The sequence below is a fragment of the Perognathus longimembris genome, chromosome 2 (assembly GCF_023159225.1).
Source record: "Perognathus longimembris pacificus isolate PPM17 chromosome 2, ASM2315922v1, whole genome shotgun sequence".
Classification (NCBI taxonomy): domain Eukaryota; kingdom Metazoa; phylum Chordata; class Mammalia; order Rodentia; family Heteromyidae; genus Perognathus; species Perognathus longimembris.
The window spans coordinates 30,895,879-30,922,560 of NC_063162.1; the positions used below are offsets into that span (position 1 = coordinate 30,895,879).

Genomic DNA, 26,682 nt, shown 5'->3' on the forward strand with positions numbered 1-26,682 from the left:
TTGAATTCCTCTGTAGCTGCTCTTCCTGGAGCTTTCTCTGTTTCAGTTCATGGTACCACCCTCTTACCTGATGCAATGACATCATCCTTGACATTGTCTTTCTTCTTATACCTCTATATAAACCCCCAGCCAATCCTTTTAGCTTATCTTGATGAACATATCTACAGTTGACCACTTTTCCAACAACAATACTGATTGCTAACAACTATGCTTGCCCAAGCCACCAGTAGCTCCTGCTTGGACCACTGCAGTAGTCTGGTTTCCTCATTCTATACCTAACCTCAGCAACTAGACTGATCTTTCTGTAAGCCAGAATATGCTGCCTCCCACTGAAAACCTCTCAGTCAATTCTTATCTTTGTGAGAAGAAAAAGGAGAATCTAGAGTCTTGAGTCCCAATGCAGCTACCTCTAGTATTCCAAGCTCTCCTTTTCCATGAAGCACATTTCATTTCAGCTGCATTGACCTCATTGCTCATGTAAGAACTTACAGGAGATGTGACAGTCCCAGGGCCTTTGCACTTGATAGTATCATCCCAGAGTGCTTTTCCCCAGAATCCACATGGCTCTCAATCACTTTCTGGTTGTGCTCAGATTGTCACCTCATTAGTTATTTTTTTTCTGATATACATATGTTGTGGGGTCCATGGCTCAACAGGCAATGACACTCTCAGATTAGAAGCATTAAAAATAGATTTTATTGAATGAGAAAGTACTGGTGTGCCAGGACTGCAGGTTGGGATCTCAAGATGCAGTCCCGGCACTCTCAGAAGGCTGCTTATAATCCCCCAAATGACAGGAATTTTCTCTTTAGCTTAACTATAGTGGCTCTTTAGTTTCTAGGAGTGTCCGTCACACAAACAGGTCAAGGCGTCTTGATTATCACTGGAAATCATCTAACCATCAGGTGGCAAAACAGGATGAAACTCTCCAGGGGGGATATATAGGTGTGGTCAAAACAGTAAAACCAATTCAAAGCAAGTTGGGTAAATAAAACTACATAACTTCATAGCAGGGGCCAACTTCAGAAAAGTTTTACATTGAACAATACAGACCAGTAAAAGAAAAAGTTTTAGCAATACTTTGTTGTTGAAAGCTAGCATAGCAACAGATAATTATCTTCATCACTTCACATATACATATGCATATCAGAATATGTATATGTTTATACATATATGTATGTGTGATTATCTGCGTGTGTATATACATGTATACAGCCATGTATTTCTGAATCTGTGTGTATGTGTGTGTAGAAAGCATATTATTATTCTCTACTCCTTTTCCCTGTTTTATTGTTTTCTACAACATTATGGAGTTGCTTACTCTTCATTAGGATACAGGCAAGTGAGCCAGGATTGTAGTAACTATATCCCAATTTCAATAGTGCCTATCAGGGGCTGGGAATATGGCCTCGTGGCAAGAATGATTGCCTCCTATACATGAAGCCCTGGGTTCGATTTCTGAGCACCACATATATAGAAAATGTCCAGAAGTGGCGCTGTGGCTCAAGTGGTAAATTGCTAGCCTTAGCAAAAAGAAGCCAGGGACAATGCTCAAGGCCCTGAGTCCAAGCCCCAGGATTAGCAAAAAAATTATAAATAAATAAAAAATAGTGCCTATCAGTAGATAGGTGTGCAGTTAAATTTTGGTTAAACGCATTGATTAGTTCACAATATGAGCATTTTGAGTGATGCTATCTATGTTCCTCCTCTTCACAAACTTTTACTAATAATTAAGTACAAAACACACGACTGGTTTGCATCAGAAATCCTGCTTAGCAGCTTGTATGGATATGGAAGCAGGGGGCACCTGCCCTGCAGAGCTCCTGGAGGTGGGGTTGAGGGGGGTGCAGGAAGCCGCTTCCAGGTTCGGCCAGCAGGGAGAACGGGGGTCGCATGGCACAGTGGCGGTGATCCCGGAGCCCCGGGCTGCCCACGCGCATGCTCTTCGGTTCCCGGGCAGGGCTCTCCGTGGGGTTCACTCGGAAGCTGCGGGGCCGGGCTGGGGCGGAGCCTCCGGAGCACTTCCCGGTGGCGGGCTGCTCTGGTTGGCTGCGCTAAGCCCCTGATTGGGTGGGGACCCCTCCCTCCCGGGTCGCCCAGGCCCTGCAGGTTTGCGAGTGGCCCTTCGCTCCTGGGAGTGCGACCCGGGAGCGCAGCTGGGTGAGTGACTGTCGTGAGTCCGGGCCCACGGCGCTGAGAATGCGGTGCGGTGCGCTGCGGTGCGGTGGCCGGGGAGCTGCTGCCCCGCCTGTCTTCGGGGCCTTGGAGGGTGGCGGCATCGCACATCCTGCCGGGGATCTGGTCCCCGGTACCCGTGTCCCCCTGCTACGCCTGGGCGCTTGGTGCTGCAGGGCCCCTGCTGTACCTTGGGCGTGTCTCCCCCCGCACTGTGGAGTTGGGGCGCCGGGCACCGCTCCAGCCTTCCCCGGCGCTCTCGAATTTCTCGGCCAGGGCGGCTGTCCAGCGGCCAGGACAGCGGAGACGGCCAGGATGCCGAGTTCTCAGCCCTCCTTCCTCCATGTTTCTCTTCTGCTTGAGCTCCTTGGGACAGCCTGGCTTCTGTCCCTTAATTTGTTAGTTAACGGTGTGTGGTCAGAAGCAGAGCTTGGACTTGGGTTCTGGTTAAATTCAATCAGCTGGCACTTTACTTCTAATTAGTCTCTCCATGGAGAGTGGACCCCCTTCATCCCCTTTTCGTGAAAAGTGGCTATCTTGTCATTGACGGACTAGATGGAGACATTGATCTACTGTGGGAAGCGTTGTCTGTGGGTGAGCTTAGTGGTTACTGTGTGGTTATTCACTAGAAAGCTACAGGACAAGCTGAGTGTCTTCTGACACTGGACTCTTGGGCTGCTCCATCGTAGTTTTCAGAACCTTCATTGGGCATCTGATAGGTGCATGGCACTTGGCTCTCACCTGGCCCCAGACTCTCTGCCTTTCTTCTCCTGGGGTGCAAAGAAGGAAAAGGAGCACTACTTTATATTAGATTGTTACAAAGTCCAAGAAGCAGGATAAAGGTACTAAGAGACAGAAGAGCATTTATTTCTTTCGGTTTGGTTTATGCCAGTCCGGGACCTGGGTGCTGTTCTTTAGCTTTTTGTGCTCTAGGCTAGAGCTCTACTTCGTGATACACACAGCTCGACTTCCTGATCTTTAGTGGTTAATTGGAGATACGTGTCCTATGGACTTTGCTACCCAGACTACCTTCAAACCACCTTCCTTCCACTAGAGCATGTCGCTCTAGTGTTTTTATTTCTCATGCAGTCTCCCCTAGGAGAACAACTTGTGGAGTATGTTGAGAAGCAATGTGTTGTGGAAGAAAGAAACAGTAAATGGATGACATGATCATATCAGTAACATTATCTGTCACTCTAATAGCCACCCACTGGTTTGCTGCTCCAGGTTCTGTAGAATGGTCACTAGGTTGGAAGCAGCTACTGACAGATGCTAATTTGAACTGTGACAATAAACTTTCATTTCTTCTTTTTAGTGAATGTTCTTTTCTCTAATCATACAGGACTTTGGGTGAGTGGAATTTAGGATAAGACGTGGCCCAGAGCTGTACAGCCCTTCCTTGGGTGAATATGTAGCTCAAACACAGAACATTTATTTACCTAATATTTACAAGGCCCTGAGATGTACTCAGAATTAAAAGCAATGAGCTTGTTTGGCCAATACAGACTCAAGATAATGTGACCTCCTTTCTAGAATTCTGAGGTGTTTTATTGCCTGGAAAAATAACTCGGGGGGATTGCATCCAAAGATAGGAACTGATTGACTTTTTAAATTCGAGAATCAATTTCTGAACACATATAAAATACTTAATTTAAGTGCACACTTTTTTTTTTTCTGATCCTTGGACTTGAACTCAGGGGCCTGTGTGCTGTCCCTGAACTTCTTTGTGTTCAACGCTAGCACTTGAGCCAGAGCACCATTTCTGGCTTTTTCTGAGTAGTTTTTGGAAGAGTCTCACAGACTTTCCTTCCCTAGGCTGTCTTCAGACCTCGATCCTCAGATCTCAGCCAACTGAGTAGCTAGGATTATAGGTGTGAGCCACCATGCCTGGCTTATTCTTTGAATAGTAATGTTGAGGTATTATTAATATACTGTAGATGGCATCATATAGAACTTTTGATATATGTATAAAATTGTAAATTATTGTACACCTGTATGTCACTCTCAAAATATTTCTTCTGTGTATGCTTTGGTAAGCCTTTCCTGCTATCCCTTCTCTCCCCTTGGAATAATCTGTTTTCTGTTAATATAGATTAGATTGTATTTCCCAAAGTTTGGAATGAATGAGATCAAACAATGTTCATTTTCTCTATCTCTTCTGTGTCTGTTTCTGTTTAGCTGTTTCTCTCTCTATCTCTCTGTCTCTGTCTCTGTTTCTGTGTGTGTGTGTGTGTGTGTGTGTGTGTGTGTGTGTGTCTTGTCTGGCTTCTTTAATGTCGTGTGTGTACTATATGTATTTAATGTAGTATATATATTTAATGTAATATATACTATATATAATATAGTATAATATAATGCTGAATTTGTTTATCCATAAATTGTTTATCTATTCACCCGCTTGGAACACTAGAATTTTACCAAATTTGGTCTACTACACATATTTTTAAGTGAATACACACACACACACACACACACATATTTATACATGTAGGGAGCCTGGGCTGTAGGCCCAGCATTTTTTCCGAAGCATTTGTGTGTCTTGAGGAGTGTCATTCACTTCATCTGCAGTGTCCCACCGGGTCTTTGCTACACTGTGATTTTTAGCCAAACCTATCAGAAAGTAGAATGTCTGATGGTTGGGGAGTTTTTGAAGGAGATTGACTTCTTTCTCCTTGTTTCTCTTGCAGGCTCCTTTCTTTCACTCCATCCTCCACCCCAGCCCCCACCCCCTACCCCCCCCCCCACCCCCCGCCAACACACACACCCCTGCTCCCTACACACACTCAAGTGACAGACTTGAATCTTGACACATACTTTGGGTCAAAAACAGAAGTGAGTAGCTAGTGGGAGGTAAGGGCTCATAGTGCCTGAAAGAACATTAAAATGTTTAAATTCCACATGAAAGGGGAAAGGTGGGAAATTAACCAACTCTGGCATCTTTTGTCTCTTTCTTTTTATCACTTTATCCAAGTGTAAGTCCTGCTCTCTGTTATTTCTTTAGGAACCTTTTAAATTTGTGGTGCATTACTATGTGGGTGTGCTGGGCTCCAAAACTCGCATGTTACCTGGGTGGGAGGTTTTTAATAAATATGTATTGCCTCTTTTTTTTAAAATTGAGATACAACTGGAGTCAATTATTTCACTTCTGTCCTTCACAGTATTCTTCTTCTTAAAATTTTTATGACTAGAGTAAGCTCTAGTGTAATTGTGGAGAAGTCATAATGGATTGCTTTGTTTAGATGACAATGTACTTCCTGGAGTTCCTGGTGTGTTTGGTCCTGGGGATCCTACACTCCCAGGGGAGCAGAGGGATGGTATCAGCTATGAATCCTGAAGCAAACATGACTGTGGTAAGTTTTCTCAAGTTACATGCTTTTAAAATGCAAGCATGACAAATGTGGTTCCCTTAATTATAGTTATATAGCTGTATGAGGCCACAACTGTGATCTCTTTATAGCTCATCATGTTTTTCACTTTCTCTGAATCTTAGATTCTGGAATATGTTATGTGTAAGGAATGAACCTCATGTGGTTGTTGAAAACTATGCACTTCTTAAGATAGTAATTTTTATTAATCCATTTCATTTTTGAGTCTCACAGAATTTATGTAAAGAACAGTAAGAATAGGTGTCACAACTTTTTCAGAGCCTTACTAACTAGGATTGGTTTTAAAATACACTGAACAAAGATTATGATTAAGAATGTCTAGGCAGTTCTGCCAACATCATTTGTTAAAGAGGCTGTCCTTCTTCCATTCTATGCTTTTGGCTCCTTTGTCAAATGTTAGTGGCTATAGGTCTGTGGGCTCATTTCTGGGTCTTGTAGTCCATTGGTCCTTGGACCTATTCTTGTGCCAGTATAAATCTGTTTATATTACTGTGGCTTTGTAATAGAGTTTAAAGTTTGGTATTGAAATTCTTCCAACACTGTTCTTCCTGCTAAGGACTGTTTTCACTATTTGGGGGTCTTTTATTATTCTATCTGAAATTTTGGATTACTAAACATTCACACAGTGAGACCAAAGGAGGATATTCTTAGAAGATGATCTCAAAGGCTCAATATCTTTGTGCATATGTTGGTATAAAATGATGTTTTCTGACATGAACTTCAAGAAATGGAAACAAGTGTTTTGTTTTTTATTTTGCTGATTTTTTTCTTTATTTCTGCTTTTGATTTCTCTACCTTTTGTCTTGTATAGAATTGTAACCTTTTGTACATACACCATTAGAGTAAAAATAAAAAAATGAAAGAATGAATAGAGACTATCCTTAACAAAAGTCAAAGTATCTGCAAAATAAGTTAGAAGGAATAAGCAAAAATAGCACCTTAATTAATTACTAAAGCCTTTCAAGCTTATTTCTCTTAGGTAAATAATCAAATCTTGAGAATAAATTTAAATATGAAATATCAAAAAATTCAGATTATTAAAGCAAATATTAACTAAGAATCAGCTGAAAGAATCAGCTTAGAGACTTGGAAAAATTAATAGCCTGGTAACGGTGTGTCTTAAGGTTAAGTTTTGGTGTGTGGGTATGTGTGTGTGTGTGTGTGTGTGCATGTGCACGCACACACACACTCATACTTCAACATTCTAGTGCAATTATTTTTAGTCTGCTGGTGAAAATGAATTGATTTTATTTCCTCTTTCTTTTTTTACTGTTTGATTTCCTAGGATAGAACTTTGAAAACAAGGATAGTGTTAACATATTTAGAAAGGAAAGAGGGGCTGGGAATGTGGCTTAATGGTAGAGTGCTTGCCTAGCATGCATGAAGCCCTGGGTTTGAGTCCTTAGCACCACATAAACATAAAAAGCTGGAAGTGGCACTGTGGCTCAAGTGGTAGAGTGCTAGCCTTGAGTAAAAAAGAAGCCAGGGACAGTGCTCAGACCCTGAGGTCAAGCCCCAGGACTGGCAAAATAAATAGAAAGGAAAGACATTTCTTTTTGCCTGGTATGCAGGATAGAATGACGGCCAAAATCCAAATGCTACAATCATATTAGATACACTTGGTACAGAACATGCTAGAATAATGATAACAAAGTTTAACCATGTATCTGTAAGTATTGAGGATTTCATTTCATGATGGACTGTTGGTTACACTGAAGAGAAACAAAGGTCAGAAACAGTTGATTTCCTAAGTTCATCCTGGAGAATGTTACTATGTACTGTTTTCTTCTTTGCCTGTTCATGTGGGAAATTGAACCAGATTCTATCTATAGAATGCATATTGCCTTTTCTCCTCCCAGATTCAAATGATAAGATACTGGGGATACCCCAGTGAGGAACATTTTGTGGAGACAGAGGATGGGTATATCCTGGGCCTTCACCGAATCCCTCATGGGAAGAAGAACCACTCTGAGCAAGGTACGGTGTTTTATGTGATAAGAGAGAAGAGCTCTTCAAGTAACCTCAGTCAGGTGCCAGTGGCTCACAGCTGGCACTGGGGATCTCATTAAACATGCTGTGAGCATGGACCGCTGCTTTCCTGCAAGCACTTCCAGGCTCCTCCATCTGTACAACAATTAGCAGGCAAGGCTTCTGGGCTGTGTGTGCATCACACTGCTGCAACCCAAGGGGCCTTGTCCTGGAACATGCAGAAAGGAAGCATGAGTTTTGAGATGCTCCCAGGTCATGAGAAGAAGCACTAGGGTACCCCAGTCCAGACCCAGGGCTACCTCTGACTCCTTGTGCGTTCTCTCCACTGTGAGTCTTCCACGAGTTCTATGACTGTTATGAGGATAGACTGAATACAGTGATCTCCAGGTTTCCATTTACAAGTTACTCTATGTTTTTTCTTTGTAGGGCAGGGTGATGGGGAATGAGGAAGTGTATACATCAGAATGGGGAACATAGACTGAAATCACCTACTCTAAGTTCTCTTTCCCATATCATTAGCAGCCCATTTCTTCCTCTTTTGTGGGACTCCCCTGGTAGAGAATCTTGATGTGTTTAATACATATTTAATGCCTGCTTAGTACCAGTGACCCCTCTGTACATTACTTTTAGAATAAAACTAAAAATGAATAAATAAATGTCTAGGGACCATGCTTCCTAACAAAAGTCAAAGTATCTGACCCAACCTCATAGGGGACTTTTCAAGAAATGTGTGATAAGTCATTCAGTTCTCTGAAGGAATTGTGATTTTTCTAAGTATTGTGTGGGTGCTTTCTTGATTTTTTAAATTTTTTTTACAGTTTCATACGTTAGGCCATGGTTACATTTCTTGTACTATTTGTTACCTCCTCCCTCATTCCCCCCTTTCTTGATGTTTTAATATTCATTGTCCACAACAAAAGATCTTCATTGTCCTACCTGTCATTGAAGAGCAATGTTGTCATTGCTTTTACTTTAGCTAATGGAAAGCCAAATAGATGAAAAGAATACACAAAGCCCTTTGCAGGGAACATGGAATTCATTTTCTTATGCAAACCACTTTTCCTCCTGATTTCTATAAATAGCACCATCACCCTCCCAGTGACCTGGACTTGATACTGTCAAGTCATTCTTTCCTCCAGGCTGCCTCCTCTTCCTCTTCCTCATTCTCCTTTCATTCTTCCTCTTTCTCTTCCTCCTCCTCCTCCTGCTTCTCCTTCTCCTCCTCCTTCTTTAAAAATCTTCTCTGTAGTGCTGGCCATTGAACTGAAGCCCTTCCACATTCTAGGCTAGCACCCTTCTACTTCTCTATAACCACTGCCCATGCAGGATCATTCTTTACACTCCTCAAGCAGCTGTCAGGGCCTCTCTGGGCCACCCATGTTGTATCCTCTCTGTGAATCCCTTTCTCATGTTCCCTGACTACTCTTGTTTTTCCTGACTTTTTGAAAATTGTTCATGTAAAGATGATGATGTACAGAGAAGTTACAGTTACATAAGCCAGGTAATATGTACATTTCTTTTTGAACAGTGTTACCCCTTCCCTCCCTTTCTCTATTTCCCTCTGCTCTCCTCTTCCTCTACAAGTTCTATAGTTCATTTTCAACATAGTGTCTAGTGAATATCACTGCTGCATTTTTTCACCCTTTGTTGCTCTTGCTTAACTGGATGCCTGAAATAGTATATGTGTGACATCCTTTTTGAAGCTTCCCATATATTTATATATTACATATATTTTATATTCCCATATCAAAATTTAGAAGTTGAAATATGGACATTTATTCTGCTTTAAAATTTTTTAAAATTTATTTCTTGTGGGTTATAAGGCTTGAACACATCTGGGCTCCTTTGCTCAAGGCTCATGCTCTACCACTTTGAGTCACAGCTCTAGATACAGTTTATGAGTGAGTGGTTATTTGGAGATGAGAGTTTTACAAGAACTTTTCGCTTGGGTTGGATTTGAGCTGCGATGCTCAGATCTTAGCCTTTTGAATACTTAGGATTGCAGGAGTATGCCAGCAGTGCCCAGCTTGCTTACTATTTTTTGTTGGTTTGTTTTGTTTCCCCACACCCCCTTTATGGGGCCTGAATTCAGAGCCTGAGTACTCTCACTCTCTTGCTCATGTTCAGCTCACTTGCTCATGGCTGCTGTTCTACTACTTGAGCCACATTTCCAGTTTGACATTTTGTTGGTTAATCAGAAATAAAATCTCTAGGCCATATCTACCAGGGTTGGCTTTGAATAGAAATCTTCAGTTATCAGCATCCCAACTAGCTAGGATTATAGGCATGACACACCATTGCCTGGCTGCTTAAGTTTTAAAGAAACTTTTAATATACAGAAAATAATACCATTAGCACTATTACCATCTTGGTATATTCTCAGTACCATATAATTGTCTTACTTTGATAAGTATGTTAGATATTATTCCTTTATTCTGACCACATTTCTTGGGGAACATGCATTAATAGTGAGCATCTTTCAGTCCTATTGCAGTGGGCTTCACCGACATGGTATGCAGCCTCACTTAGGGGTCATAGAAGATTCTGTGTAAACACTCAACTGCACCAACATGCTTTTGTGCCCATTGTAAGTGGCTCTTTGCCAGACTTCTTGTTTTTGTCAATTCTACATGTTTTTGTAAGATGAAGTTGCTTTATCCAGCTATAATGATGTGATTTTGTTAGACTAAAATCTTTTGGGTCTCATGGATGAAGTAGGTGCCTCTGTTTTTACTCTGTCCTAGCTGGTATCTCAACCTTTAACCTTCATTCTATCCAGAGGTGGCCTTTGGCTGCTAACAGCATATACACTCTGTTTTGTACTCTTAAGAAATCTTTCCTTCAAGGGGTGAGTGACTCTTGCTCTTTGAAGACTCCTCAAGGCAACTGAATTCAGAAATCATTCATTTGTAGGGAAGCGTTTTTTTTGTATTTTTTTGTGTCTGCTCAGCCTTAATACTCAAAGTCATAGGATATTGGTGCTAGAAGGATCTGCAATTTCTTCTTGAATTAAGGATTTGGAGAGATTATATATATATATATATATATTTTAATACATTTCTCTAGTGAATACTAAAGCAGCTAGATCTTTTATTCTAAGTTAATGCTTTTATTTGCCCAATGAGCTAGACAGCCAAGGTCAAAGAGATGCATAGGCCATAGGGTAATCCATCTGGTCAGTCTGACAAAAGAATTAATGTTCCCTGAGTTTGTGAATATAGCCTTATGTAAGAAGTATTAAACAAACTAATCTCATGATGGTCCTACTATGTATTTTAGTTAGTTAAAATGGAAATTCTGGTTGTGACAGCCTTTAGTATAAAATACATAAAATAAAAATAACAAAAACAAGGCATGCTTACTCATCACCAATGCAAGAATAATAATGTTGGTGGCTCAACACCATCCTGACTACATTACAAATTCTAAGACAGTGCCCTGTTGAGTGCATGAGGTGTGCATGGCATATGCATTTCTCTGCAGGTAATTAGGTAACTGTTTCCCCTTTCATTTGTTCTTCCTCATCTGTGGGAGATACATTCCAAGACAGGCCTCTTTGCCAGTGGATGCTAAACTCTGTACTGAACTCTACATATAGTATGTTTTTTCCTCCGTATATATGTAGAGTGTTATGCCACTTAGAACAGTGCATACTTTGAGTCTCATAAAATTTTCAGTTCAATATTTTTGAGGACTGTGGCTGACTGCTGGTAGCTGATACTGCAGGAAGCGATACCTTGGAATGGAGGGAGAGCTGCTGTATGTCATGTGCTCATAACTTTTTCCCATGTGTGCACTGGGTGCCAGGCTTATCAGATGCAAGGAGCAAGACATTGCAGGAGGCAGGCAAGGAGGCTGCCTTCTGTTGCCTAACAATGGCATTGATAGTTATTAGTAGTGGGAAGAGTAGCATTTAGGCTTCCTACTTGTTCCATGAGGCACAACATCTTTGCATTCTTTCTTGGGTTCATTTCCTTTCCTTGAGGGTGACTAGAATATGCATCTGTCAGTCTGAATAATGACAAAGGTCGCATGCACATCTTCCTGATCTTTTCCTCCAGTCATTGAGTGACTCACACACTAGGAGACAGAAGGATTCTACCTCCTGTGTTATAGATGAAGAAACCAAGATATATAATGCCCCCCTTCCTGTTGTAGGGAGCAGAGATGACTCCATCTTGACCAGTGAAACATGGTAGGTAATGTAGGGGGGAGTAGAGCTGACCCCCAAAATTCTGCTTCTGTAAATGGTTTGCCTAACTTGTTTGTTGCTTACTCTACCTCCCTGCGTCAACCCCCTACATCTGTGCTATGCTTTAACCTTCATAAACCCCAATTTGAGGACTGCTCAGGGTCACGATGTTAGCTTCTGAGTCTGCACTATGTCCTTGGAGGTCAGCCGGCTTTTCACTGATACAGTGTCAGTGCCTGAGTCTGCACTGTGTCCCTGGCCGGTGAGCCTGCTTTTCACTGTCGCTGTTTCAGCTCCCTAGTCTGTGCTGCGTCCTTGGCTGGTCAGTTCTCTTTTTGCTTTCCCAAGAAATCCATCTTTTTGCTTGAGACTGTGTCTGAGTGGTGGTGGACTCTTGGAGGGAAGGAGACTCCCCTCCTTCGAACCCTGTAACACTTCCCTTTTCAGGCTAAGGAATTGCAGAGATGTCCCTGATAAAGGCTGGAAAGTGTGTTCTTCAGATGAGCTTCTGTTGTCCAGGTTTTTTGGGATACTTGCTTTGGAGCTAAGCTACTCCTTGTTTACCACAAAGATTTGTAGGCATTCCTCCCAGGAATGAGGCTTCCTACCAACGTTATTTGTTTGTAGTTGCTGAGGTTTGAATGTACCCTACAAAATTCACGTGTTGTAAACTCAGTCCCCAGTGATACATGCCCAGGATAGAGGAGATAGGATTCTAATGAAGGAAGGGTCTGACCATTTTCCTTTTTTTATGTGCTTGTTTTTCCCCTCCACCTTCTACCATAAGATGTACAACAAGAAGGCCCTCCGGAGATGTGGGTTCTTCAACCGTAGTCTCTACCTGGAAGCAACCAGTCTCTCTTTTGCTATACATGTATTCATTTCTGGGATTTTTTGTTTTTGCAGCACAAAACTAAGACTAAAGTGTTTCAGCCTGTTGTTTGAGGAAGACTCTATAAAATAGAATTGGATTGTAAAGCTTCATTCAGTAGCCTCCTCCTTTGGATAAACCGAAATTTGTTTCGTTTTCCTTTTTGTGGCACTAGACTATGAACCCAGGGCTTCAAGCATGCTACACCACTCACTGCCACGGCTGCTCTTAGTGATCCCGGAGAAGGAGGCCCCAGGCGAGAAGTCACCGCAGGGATATGTTCAGTGTTAACCATGCACATTCTTCTCTGGGCCAGCTCAGAAGAGTAGATGGCTGAACTTGCTGTTTGGTTTGAATGGCTGTGGATGGGCTTGCTCAGAAGAGCTATGGGAGCTTGTCAAAAAGCAGGCACTTCCAGAGGTTCAGGGTCAGGAATGTGTGTTTTATAAGCACTTTCATTGATTTCCATATGTAGTTGGTTTGGGGGAATGCTGTTTGGCTTGCTTTGAAATCGCTAGAAACAGACCAAATATCTGTATGCAAAAGCCTTTGTTTTCTCACTGCCGTTTTCAGTGAAGTTTTCTTCCGAGAATTGATTAAAAGCAGAAACTCACCAGGTACAAAGTGCATACTTGCAGTTGTTGCACCTGGCAGGCTAAGGCCAGAGGTTCACTGGCCTTCCTATCAGCACACTGCGGGGGATGGGACTCCATCATTACTGTCAATCTGATGTTCATAATTCCAGTCCTTTTGTAATGATTGCCTTTTCTTCTTTCTGGAGATGAATGAGAATCCTCATTGAAGGCAGAGAGCTTGTTCATAGATGCTGTATCTATCACAGTGCCATTGTACTTTTCATAAGAAATTTAGTCTTCTTAATGTAGCATTAAAATGGACATTCAAAGGCAAGATTATCAGCTCCAGTCTTGGCCTGTTTGAGTCTTTTCCCAAAAGGAAGGACATATGTTGTCCCCATAAGTACACAGGGCTGCATGCATTTGGCTAAGAAATCCTTGGAGTCTTTTTTACTTTGGACTCTTCCCCTCCCTCCTTTTAGCTTTGTGAGGGAATCTGTACCCCTGCTTTCCCAGCTCTGGAGCATGTCCTTCATATTAGCTATCTTGTATCAGAGGAACCCAATTGAAAAACAATTTATTAATTGCCAAATAGAGTTGGCTTTCCATGCTTGTGAAGTTTGCATTTGTAGATTTAGCCAACTATAGATTGAAAATAACTGTAAAAAGTTGCACCTGAGTTGGGTGCCTGTGGCTCGCACCTGTAATTCTAGCTAACCAGGAGGCTGAGATCTGAGGATTACAGTTTGGAGCCAGCATGGGCAGGAAAGATTGCAAGATGCTTTTTCCAATTAAAAAAAAAAATAAAGGCAGAAGTAGACGTATGGCTCAAGTAGTAGTAGAGTGCTAGCAGTGAGTAAAAACAAACAAACAAAAAACAAATGGGAGCAGGAGGCCTGGACCTCAAGCCTGAGTGTACACACACACACACACACACACACACACACACACACACCTCCTTGAACAATACAGTATAACATTAAAAAATGAACATTTACAGTGCATTAGTTGTAAGTTATCTAGAATGGATTTAAATATGTGGAAGTTGTACACAAGCTACAGACACACATGACCATGTTTTCTGTAAGAACTGGAGCACCCATGGGTTTTGAGTTGCCTTGAGTTAACTGGAGCCAATACCCTGGGGATACCAAGGAACTGCTATAGATATTAAGACACAACAGTATTAAAATTTGTCATTTCAGTTCTAGTCTCCTTCTGACAAGTCATTCTTCCTATTTTTTTTCTTGGAATTTTGCTTGTACTGTTTTTATACCACTACAGTCTAGGGTAGTCTGATTTTGGATCATGCTTTTTTTTTTTTTTTAAAGTTATTCTCTTAGCTTTTTGCATTTTCATTATTGGTGGAGGATTTCTTATATCACATGGATTGCATTTTAATTATCAGGCCACTTGACAATTAGCTTATTTCCATTGGCTTACTATTATAAATGGTTAGCAGAAGACACAGTAAGCTCTTACTTGTTTAGTTTGAACTATGTGTCATTTACAGTGCTTCACACTTCACAATCTTCCTTCCTTCCTCTCTCTCTCTCTCTCTCTCTCTCTCTCTCTCTTTCTTTCTTTCTCTTTTATTTTCTTTTGAGATGGCTCAGGCTGGCCTTGACCCTTGATCCTCTTGCCCTAGCCTTCTGATTGATGGTACTACATACAACCATACCCTATTATGACTGGCTCAGTGATTTCATTCAGTCCTCTGAGCAGTCACTTACAAAACCGAGGCTCAGGGTGGCTAAACAGCAAACAAATATTAGTTGCTGATGTAGATTGCACCCTTCCTGTTTGTTAGACACTTGGTTCAGAACTTCTCAGAGAAGATTCCCACAGATCATTGCTCCTTATAAGGTATATATTATTGTTTTCACTCTGAAGAGATGATAGCCATTTTGAATATTGTTCAAGGTGTCTTGTCAAAACTTGGCAAGAACAGAGTTGAACTCAGGTCTGTCTGACTCATGGTCAATGTAATGCCAGATTTATAGGGATGATGTTTTGTTCCTGCCATTTTTGTTCTTTGTTGTGTCCCCAGTTCCACCTGTTTTATTTATTTATTAATTTAGCATAAATTAATATATGTGCAAAGGAATTTCACTGGGATATTTTCAAACATTCATTTAGTATACTTCCTCATTCTTAGAAAGATGCCTGGCTTATAGTTGGTGCTGAATTAAGGTTCCCTTAGTCATTGGATGGTCTCAACACTTGAAGGAGCTTGAGCTCAGGCTTCTTTTATTTCTGAGTCATGTGTTTTTTCCACTATTTCTGTCTCAGGTGAGTAGAAAATAAATGTATGTAGACACATTTATGAGTTTATGTGGTTTTTTTCCTATTTAAATGTTATTCCATTTATGTGTTATTTGTGTGTGCCAGTACTAGGGCTCGAACTCAGGGCCCTGTGCTCTTTCTTAAGGTTTTCCATTAAAGGCTGGTACTCTACCAGATCTCCACTGCTGTTAGGTTCAAAAGGAGGGAAAAAGGTAAGAAGAAAGAGTAGACAAGGAGATGGCTCAATGTCAGCACGAGTTTATTAAGAAAAATCTGCAAGGGTAGGCTCCTAATCAAAGTTGGAGACTAAACTCCTTCCTGTGGTTTGAAAGTAGTTATGATGGGACAAATGGTGGGAAATAAGATCATAGCTGTAGGTAGGCAGGGAGCAGAAACAAGATACCTGCTCAAAGATTAAATTGGGAGTAGATTTTGGTCAGGGGCCCACTGAAGAGTTTATGTGGCCTGGGAAAGAGAGCAAGGTGAGAGTGTCAGTGAATCAAGGCATTATACTGTGGCCTTAAGATAAGGTCATCTGGCCATTTGGACTGCACCTAAGTGCTTTTTGTTTTTATTACTAGGATGGGTAAAATAGGAGCAGGGAAGGAAGATTCTCTGACTACTTCCTGCAGAGGAGGAATATTGTCAGTGGTGGGGTACTGGATTAAAGGCAGGAGAACTGGTTAGATATTCCTGGTGCAGGACCTGAGGAACCTGCTGGTAATGAAGCCATTTGAGAAGAATATTGTCTACTTGTTTTTCGGTTGGGAAAAGTTTTTTGGGACAAGATTAATAATGGATCGACCAAAATATCATTCTAGAAAGAGAAGTCATAGAAATAAGGGCCTCAAATTGGTGTCAGCCAAGGGAGCCAGCTAAAGAGTGAAGAGCAGCTATCCCTGGAGTGGACTGTTAATTCTCGGAGCCAGGAAGCCAGGTCTTTGAGCTCTTTGCTGTCTCTAGGACAGGCCAGTCTCATTTAAATGAAGGCAACATTCTAAACATAAGAAGACACTGATTCTACCCCTTGCTGCTCTCTAAGCCCAGTCCCAGAGTTTTGAAGTACCATGGCTGTGATGGCTGTGAGGGAATTTTTCTGTCTCTGGAGGTCAATTGTGGAGGTGAACAGGTTCTCTATTGATGCTTGAAAGGCTGTTGAAAGAGATTGATAATTTATTTGACAGGTAGTAATGCCTGCTATTCCTCTGCTTAATCCACTTGGCGACCTTTGACTGCAGCTACAAGAGGAAAGGCTGAAGAGCGGCCAAGAGTGAAATGGGGGCTGTCAGGGAACAACAAGGACTTAGACCTCTGAGAAAACTGGTATAGAGGGAAACAAATGAACCAAAGTGCCAACACCAGTCCAATTGGTTTAGTAGGCATCTGTAAGATGCCACAGAGGAAGAAGAGACCAGAAATGTGAAGGCCAGTGTAAGTAACGGTAGACATCTAATTTAGAGTGTTTGTAAGCTGTCTTGAGTGAGCCTTTTTTGAATAAAGGCGATGGAGCCTCTAAGTTTTTCATGTGCTTATAGAAATAACAAGTGATGGAAAGGCAATCGTGTAAGTCCCTATTCTGTAGGAAAGTAGATAGACCTGAGCATCAGGTAGCCTTCCTTAAGAGAGATTTTTCTTAACCTCTTGGCTTTAGTTACTTTGGGAAGAGCAAGCACATGTGACTCCATTTGGAATCTCACAACATCCCCTCTTCTGAGTAGTTTTTCAACTGTCTTTGTATGGGCCCTCATCATCAGGATAAACTTTGTTTCAGGGGGGTTGTTTGTTAATTTTTATTTGTTTGTTTGTTGCTGGAACCAGATAGCTCAGTAGGTTTTTGTTGCTTGTAAGATACATTTCTGTTAGTTTTGATCCCACAGAGGAGGGAGTGACTGGCCGGCCAAGTATGAGTCTGTGCCACTAACACAGAAAAGTATCCAAAAATTTAAGCAATAGTGGTATCAACAGAAATACTACCCAAGCAGGGTTTCCCTATGCTGTTTGACAAGTTGACCTTATATGTGCCTAACTGCCAATGTTGTACAGTAGGATTAAATCTTCAATGGCAAAAACCTTAAGAATAGCAATAGTGAAAGTTTAAAACAATAACTGATTCCACAATCTAGTTATTTCTGTTGCATATAGTGTTTTATGATATTAATTAAGATTGACAGCATTATAGATGTCATTAAACCTTTTTTTTTTTTTTTGCCAGTCCTGGGGCTTGGACTCAGGGCCTGAGCACTGTCCCTGGCTTCTTTTTGCTCAAGGCTAGCACTCTGCCACTTGAGCCACAGCGCCACCTCTGGCCATTTTCTGTGTATGTGGTTGTGGGGAATTGAACCCAGGGCCTCATGTATACGAGGCAAGCACTCTTGCCACTAGGCCATATCCCCAGCCCTCATTAAACCTTTTTTAAGGAAGGCTATAGGTAGTTGAGTTACCAAGAAAATATTGCTTGAATTATCAAGTGGAGTTGGTTTGAAAGTAATTAATGATGGGATAAATAGGAAATAGGTCACAGTTGGAGGCAGTGTGGGAGCCAAACCAAGATATCTGCTCAAGGTCCAAACTGGAAATAGATTTAGGTCTTTTGCCAGAGTGTTAGTCAGTCAAGGCACTGTTCTGTGGCCTCAGGATAAGGACATCTGACAATTTGGACCGAACACCTCAGCTCTCAGCTTACTGAGTAGCTAGATTTATAGAATTGAGCCATTGGCTCCTGGCTTCACCTTAAGTTTTTACAAGTAACTTAAGTAGTTGTATAAGTAGTTGCTATGTGACAAAGCAGGTCATGAATACAGTATACCCTGTTCAATGTTACCCAGAAAATTCTTATTAGCCTCATTTTTTTTAGAGAAGCTTTAGGTTCATAGCAAAATTAATAAGAACTGAGTAACCAAGAACTTGCAAAAATTGACAATTCTGAATCAAACTACCCTAGACCTCAACAGGCAGAGATTTTCCATACCTCTCATTTTATGAACATCTTTTCATTGCGTATTTGTTATAATTGTTAAATTTAAATTGACACGTGTTTGTCACCCAAAATTCATTGTACATTAAGGACATCTCAGTCTGTTCTGTGGATTGGAACAATATATAATGACATTTGCTGACTACCATGGTATCATATATACCTTCATAGCTTCACTGTTTTGAACTTTTTCTTTGGCTCTGCCTGTTTATTCCATCCTTTTTGCCCAACCCTTGGTAACCAGTGATCTTTTGTCATCTTTTCAAGTTTTCCACAATGTATATAGAGACTGTAACCTTTCAGAGTGGCTTTTTAACTTGGCAGTATGGTATTTAAGGGTCGTCTATGTCTTTTCTCAACTTGATATCTCATATTGTTTTAGAGTTAGATTTTATTGTTATATGGATATACTTATTGATTTACTTATGGAAGTACAACTTGTTATATGCAGATACACCCACCCACACACACGCACGCACGCACGCACGCGTGTGCCTGGGCACTGTCCCTGAGCCTCGTTGTGCTCAAGGCTAGCACTCTACCACTTGAGTCACAGCACCACTTTCAGCTTTTGAGTGGTTAATTGGAGATAAGAGTTTCATGTGCATTTCTACCTGGGCTAGCTTTGAAATGCGATCCTCAGATCTTAGCCTCCTGAGTAGCTAGGATTATAGGCGTGAGTCACTGGTGCTTGGCCTACCTCAGTATTTTAATTTACTTCAATTTCATTGTTTTTTTTTGTAGTTTTAAAAAGAATTCTGTACTCATCAAGATAGTCATGTTGTTTGGAAATTTATAGTTACTATCCTTTAACATAAATGTTTTTCAGCTCACAAACCAGTTGTCTATCTTCAGCATGGTTTGATGGCAGATTCCAGTAACTGGGTTACAAACACAGATGAGAACAGCCTGGGCTTCCTCCTTGCTGATGCCGGTTTTGATGTGTGGATGGGGAACAGTCGAGGAAACACGTGGTCTCGGAAACACAAGACTTTCTCCATTTCTCAGGATGAATTCTGGGCTTTCAGGTACTTTGCAGTTGCTTATGACTTGGGTTTGTTTCTGTGACACTTAAGAAGCAGATAGATACAAAGGAATTCAACAGACGAGGCCATTCATAAACACCCCTGAAGTTGTATGAGAGGAGAGAGTCTTGTCTTTTGAAAGTTTTAAACCTTGCCAGGAATTTAATAATAAATATTAAGGTAAATTAGAAAGAAATAAGTACACAAATAACTACATCTAATTGGGAATTTTGGCATTCCTTGTGTTATAAGCATTTGGAGTCAGATGCCCTGCCCTGTTCCACCATAAACACATTTTCTAGGTGTTCATTTTTCTTCCTCTCAGAAACTCTTCTCTGTCTCTTACTTCTGGATCCATCGATAGGTGTCATAGGACACTGGACATATTACATAAACCATAGTATCTGATTATTTATTTATGACGTGGGGATAAAGAACATCTATCTCATAAGGTTTTTGGAAATGTGATAGTAGAAGGTACAGGAAAAGAAATTCCCCTGAGACTGGCATATTATAAAATATATGAGAAAAATTGGCTCTTCTGAGAGTGATCACACACATACACGCATGTACACACACCCACACATACACAAACACACTTAACTACCTGGTTTTGGGCTACAGCTTGATGTCTGAGGTATTAGCAGAGGTCAGCATTGTGGGTATCTCTAGTTTCTCTTTCCAATCATACAACCAGAGCCTCCCTAAGGATATGAAACTCAAGAATAAGAACTTCTACCACAAGGAATGTATCAGAATGTTTCTTGTCATCTGTTTGTAACAGTGAGAAACTGGAAGCTACCCAGTTGCAATTCAGTGATGAATGTCATAAATGGACAATGAGAGTGTGGTGTTTTAACATAATAAAATGGGACTAACCAACTGGATACCAACAAGGTACCAACTGGTACCAACAAGGATAAAACCAAGTATAGCCACTCAGACAGTACACAGAAAGATCAGGGTACTAGTTCTGTTTGAGAGGCGTATATGGAATGGAGTCCAGGGATGTTTTTTAGCCTAGGTAAGGTTTAGTTTCCTGAGCTCAGAGCTGGCTTACCCAGTTCATTATGTGACAGTGCCTCAAGTTTTAAGCTTAGTATTCATGTTATCTTCTATTTATGTACCAGTTAAACAAAAGAGTTCTTGTTTGTTTGTTTTTGGATTATAGTTTTGATGAAATGGCAAAATATGATCTCCCAGCTTCCATTGACTATATTCTGAATAAAACCGGCCAAGAGCAGTTGTATTATGTGGGTCATTCTCAAGGTACCACCATCGGTATGTATGCAGTAAGGACTGAAAGTTGATATAATGGCTATAATATGGAGTTTACATTTGTTTTTATAAGAGAACTATAAGAAAGTCACATTGTTCTAATCTAGTTCTTTTTCTAATGTCAAGAAGAAATCATGGAAGGGTTAAAGGATTTTGAAATTTGATCTTATATGGAAATTCAGATTTTGCTATAAATTGCTAAATATGGTATATGTGGTTCTCTTCTAATTGAAAGGATTAATGTGACCAACATCCTTTTATGTATTTTTTCCAGTAAAACAATATAAGGATGTGAGATGGGTGAAGTGAGGGAAGTTTTCTAAGGTCAGAGACTTCAAAATGGAAACAAGAGGATATGCTCACTTTTAAAGTTCAGTGGAGAGCTTGGGGGTGTGGCTAAGTTCCAGAGCAGTTGCTCAGCTTATGTAAAGCTCTGGGTTATGCCTAGTACACAAAATTTGAGTAAGTAAGTAATTAACTAACTAAATAAGGAGAGAGGAGGAGAAAAGGAATTAAATCTAAGTTGAATACAAGTCTGACAAGTTATACTTTATAGTTTAAAAAATCTATATGCAAATTTATTTTATGCTCATTATAAAATGAGTATGTTTTAGAAAAATTAAGAATGTAGTAAACTTTTAAGAAATTACAAATTACCCATCATTCTAACAGGTAAGTTTCTCTAAGGAGACTCTAAGGACCTGTTTCATAATTCAATTAATTCCCTTCTTTAGTGTTTAATGAATAACACCTCTGTCTTCATATCATGTGATCTGTTTACAGTACATTCCTACAAGGTGAATTACTGTGGCTGATATGAATGATTTTAGTCATATTGATATGTGTGGTTAAATTACCCCACCTTCAGGAAAATGGAACTGGGTATTCTTCTGCATTTCTGATCCTTCTTTCATGTCCAGTTTACTTGTTTCCTAAAGTGACATTCTGGGGCCAAGTTGCAAGAAGTGACCAGAGAGAAGGCTAACTGATACCTTAAAGACAAGGAATTCTGAATGTTTGAGTTTCCCTCGGGTTATGGCTGTCTATTTGTATGATCTGTGAATTAGGGATGGAGGGAGGGCCAGGAGATTCAAGAGATTGAGAGCAGAGCTCTTGACATGTTACAGACTTAGAGTTCACATTGTTAAAAAACATGGAAAGATTTTGTGTATCTCTCATCCTGGACTTCTTTACAGACATTTTCTAAGTTTTAGATTGGAAATAAGCACTTGGCAAATGCTTGATTTTCTAGTTTGATGAAATTCCTTGCTTGCAGCTGGTGAGGGCATCATTTCAGGTGCTCTGTCTCCTGGCTGCTACTCAAGGGCCTCCCACATTCACTCTTGCCTTTTCTGAGAAGAAGTGTCCTATGAGATGCAATTCCTTTTATCTTCCTTTTTGTTCCCACAGGTTTTATAGGATTTTCGCAGATTCCTGATCTGGCCAAAAAAATCAAAGTGTTCTTTGCCTTGGCTCCTGTGGTTTCACTGGATTTCAGTTCCAGCCCTCTAACCAAGTTAGAAATCTTCCCCGAAGTTTTTGTTGAGGTATATGGCTGCCCTCACCTTTCCCTTCTTCACAGATTTCCTCTTCATGAAGCACTGCTCCTTGGAGGGAGACACTGCTGTCCTCTGTGTTTGCTCTTAGGGGAGCAATGGATTTCTCTTCGTTCTTTCACCCCTACTTGCTATGACTGGGGCCTGTGAAGGCATAGAATTTGTGAATACTGCATCTGTGTGTACTCATAGCTAACATGCTAGTCTAGGTCTGTATCCACTACAGAGGAATGTTATTTAAACATGAGCACGGCTAGCCTTTTATTCCAGGAGGTGAGCTCTTGCATAACTGTGGGTGGGAAATGGGTATGAGCCATTCCCACTGGCCCATCTCTAAGCACACGAAGATGATCTAAAGATAGTATTTAATTATATTCCCCAAAAGGGCCATTGAGCACATCAGCCCTCAGCCCATAGCTTTGCAGGCCCAAGTTCTATTCAGGAAAGAATTACATTCCTGAGAAGGTATTTTAAGCCCCCTGAAAACAGAAGGCCCTTAATTCATGCATTAGGTGATTTGTGCATTTGTGCACATGTATATACTCAATTGGAATCTTCTCCACAAAGCTACAGGATCCTGCAACATACAATGTACTTTCATTTAATAAGGGATCACATATTGGGTGGTATCCCTGTAAGTTCATAATAGAGATGAGCATTTCCTGTCCGTGAAGTCACAATTCAACCTATTATACTGGTGATTCTGGTGTAAACCAACCTACTATAATTCCATTCCTATCGAAAAGTCTAGCACATGCAATTTATGTACAGTGCATAACACCAGATAATGATAATAGACAACTATCACTGTATTTATCATTGTATGCTTCTCATTATTATTTTAGGGTATATTGCTATTACTTATAAAAGGAGAGTTTGGACTAAAGGAGTATGCTGTTAGCTGGCAAAATCCTCAATCTTACCATCACTTTTACCAGTCAAATCTGAGAATGATGGCACTTGCTCTCTTGAGGTCTACCCATTTATACTTACACTCCCACTTGTATTAGCTTACTAGAGCTATGAGGACCAATCTTTTTCATGCCTCTCCCCTATTGGTAGTTGTTGGCAATCTTTGGCCATTCCTGTTGGTGGAAGCATCATTCCAATTTCTGCATTCCTCTTCTCATAGTGTTTCCCTTTGTGTCTACCTAGCTCCATGTCCACTTCCCCTTTCCTTAAGGACATCGACTTTCACTTTGATTCTTCTATGAAGACCCTAAGTAAGGCCATTCTAAAGTACTGGCAGTTAAGAACTCTATGTCTAGTTTTTTTTAATGGAGTACTCATTTAACCCCTGAAACTGCCTTCCATTTCCACTTGTCAATATAGATGGTAGACATGAGCAAGAGACAGATTTGATTTGAATACAGGAAGGCATTTCTCCCATTCCCTGTTACACACTGCATGTTGTTAGAATGTAATGATTGCCCTGGTAGTTAGTCACAGATTTGCTGAATTAGGTAGGGTTGCCATAGACCAGTGTTTCACAAACTTCTTTTCTAAACTATTAGGTAAGAACTATATTCTACCCTTTCAGAATGAAAATATACAACAGTAATAGAAAGTGTGACTCTTTTTTGATAAAACTTTAGCATGAATGATGGGAGAAGGAGGATGGAGATGAAATAGTTTAATTAATGGGAACAGAGTTTGAGATTAGAAGGCTCAGAATGTTCTGGAAATGGTGGTTGTTCCACAACAGTGTGACTATACTTGCTACAACTTGACTGAACACATAAAAATGAATAAAATGATAAATTTTGCATTGCACATGTTTTATCACTATAAAAATACCTCACTGTGGCTCATATTGGTGTACATGCACACTGGTCTAGAATAGCACTGACCATTCCCCACACTGACTATTTGTCCATAGGTCAGTACCATTCATCACAGAAGACTAACTGGGTGTGGCCCTAGAACCAAGGGTACTAGCTCCTGTACTTTGTAAACATCTGCTATAAACTTATTTAATTTTCTGTATTTCACTCTGAAAATCCTCTATGTCTCTAACATATCTATTCTTGTTGAGTATCCTGGTTTGAATATTAACTAGTCTCCATTTTATTCCTGAGGCTACTGGTAGACGTTTGTTGGTCTGTGCCTCTGCAGGGAGTTGTGGAAGCTTCCATCCCAGCAATGCTGAGATAATCTGGGATTCTTTATATTTTCTAGGACATATTTGGACACAAAGAATTCTTTCCTGAGAATCCAATCACAAAGTGGCTCAGTACCCACTTTTGCACCCATGCCATTCTGAAGGAGCTTTGTGGAAATTTCTTTTTTCTCCTCTGTGGATTTGACGAGAGGAATTTAAATATGGTATGTATAGTCATAATAACAATTGATTTAAACACTCAGTGGTTTTGATTTTTGAATGTGCTTACTTTGGATGATGTGGGAGACACAGAAATGACCTTGTTAGAGCTCTGAAGGGCCTTTCTTTCAAGAGGAACAATAGTGATTTTCAGCAAGTGGTTGTGGTCACATCTGTCCTCGTGGTGGCTGTTATTTTCTACTGAACCTCTGTGGAGAATTGAGTATGAGGAGCTGGCACAATTTAAGCCACAATATTCTTTTGACAAATATGTGGGTTCAAGTTTGAAGTTTTTATTATATATACACACATACATATACCACATTCATATATGTGAATATTTGCAATACATGTATGTTATATATTTTTTCTTTATGAAATACAAATCATTGGCCAGAATAAACTTTTGTTTATGAAACTACATGTAGTTTATAATGATGAATTTTGAAAATAGATTTTAAAAGTCTGAAATGCAGCCAGACATTGTGGCTACCCCCTGTAACCCCAAGATTTCAGATACTAGGGCAGAAGGATCATAAATTTGAGGCCAGCCTTGGTTACCTAGCAGACCTTGTCTCAAAAAACAATTCTGCAGTAAAGGCTGTGGTGAATCTTTCAAAATAATATCACTTTTTTCTTAATGTTAAAGGAAGGGTGATTGTCATTTATAATTTTGCAAGTTCAGGAAAGCATAAAGAAGAAAATAAAAATGGCCTGTGGTTGGAACCTGTATAGTTCCACACTCACCTTATGCTTATTCATATTTTATAGGACATATTTGTAGTTAGACAATTCTTTTTTCCTCCCAATCTCATATATTTGTGATTGTGGCTCTGTAGTTTTTAATTCTTTGAAGGACAAAAAATGTTGATTTTTAATATCACCTTAATGCTGTTTTCATTCTTTAATTTTTCATGTTTACTGTACAGTCAAGAGTGGATGTGTATGGAGCACACAATCCTGCCGGAACTTCTGTGCAAGACATGTTACACTGGAGGCAGGTAGGCCTTTCAGAAGGCAGCTGAGGTTGGGTACATTAAGTTTTTGGAAAGGAATGGGTCTTCATTGATGAACCTCTGTATCCAACTTCTTAAGCTGACAGTCTGTGTAGTAGAAGTGTGATCTGGTTTCCTTTCTGGTCTCGTCACTATGCTTGTATTGTCTGTGTTATCCTCCGTGAGACACACATATCATATGGTCACCAAACAGCTGTGAGCTTTGTCTTGTATCTTCTTTTCTTCCCTTTCCTTCTCCTTTACTTACCTCTCAGTTATCTATTTCCTTCCTGCTTCTCTTTCCTCCTTCTCCATCTGTTTGTCATTGATTCACAGATTTATTTTATTTCTGTATTATTTCATAAAGCATGATTTTGGAGTAGTGATGGAGACAGGGGCTGCTATTTCCACAGTCGCCTGTGATCATGATATGTTTGGAATGTCAGTGGATAGACAGTCACACCAAACATGAACGTGGAGGAGAATCACTACCTTTGAAAATAGAGTTTTTCTCATGTTATCACAGAAGTAATACATGCTTGTTCCAGATCATATATTAGCAAAATAGGAGCATTATCTTTCAATGAAATAATAGTTCTATAGCTTGGCACTGTTTGAAATATGTATTTAGAGTTAGGAGATATCTCTATATTCTGCTATATACTTTAGCACAGCAGTGGATGTACAAATACGTTATTTTTCTCCATTTTTTTTTCACTTTTCCTTGACACTATATCAGGAGGCTTATGTCCAACTCCAGACAACTGTGAGATTTTTTTCCAGGCAATTTTATTTTAAATATAAATAATTTATGGTTAAACTTCAAGGAAAGGTACTATAACTGTTTTACTGCACAATTTCCAGCCAATAGGCAGGCAGAGTCACACTGTGTGTGTGTGTGTGTGTGTGTGTGTGTGTGTGTGTGTGTGTGTGTGTGTGTGAGGCTTGAACTCAGGTCCTCAATCTTGTATTTGGCTCTTTAGCTCATGCTTGGCTCTTTAGCTTAAGCGGCAATTCTACTGCTTGAACCACACCTCCACGTCCACCTTTCTGCTCATGA

General features: G+C 40.3%; 1 protein-coding gene across 1 annotated transcript in view; it reads left to right on the plus strand.

Annotated features, from left to right (window-relative positions):
* Positions 1-2,062: 2,062 nt before the first annotated feature.
* LOC125346302 (lysosomal acid lipase/cholesteryl ester hydrolase-like) overlaps positions 2,063-26,682 on the plus strand; it is a 29,781-nt gene continuing 5,161 nt past the window's right edge. Inside the window, exons 1-8 of the mRNA XM_048338743.1 lie at positions 2,063-2,160; positions 5,415-5,525; positions 7,421-7,538; positions 19,278-19,476; positions 20,645-20,754; positions 22,162-22,298; positions 24,486-24,632; positions 25,557-25,628. Coding sequence (XP_048194700.1) covers positions 5,415-5,525; positions 7,421-7,538; positions 19,278-19,476; positions 20,645-20,754; positions 22,162-22,298; positions 24,486-24,632; positions 25,557-25,628 — 894 coding nt within the window. The 5' untranslated portion in view covers positions 2,063-2,160. The remainder of the gene's footprint in view (positions 2,161-5,414; positions 5,526-7,420; positions 7,539-19,277; positions 19,477-20,644; positions 20,755-22,161; positions 22,299-24,485; positions 24,633-25,556; positions 25,629-26,682) is intronic.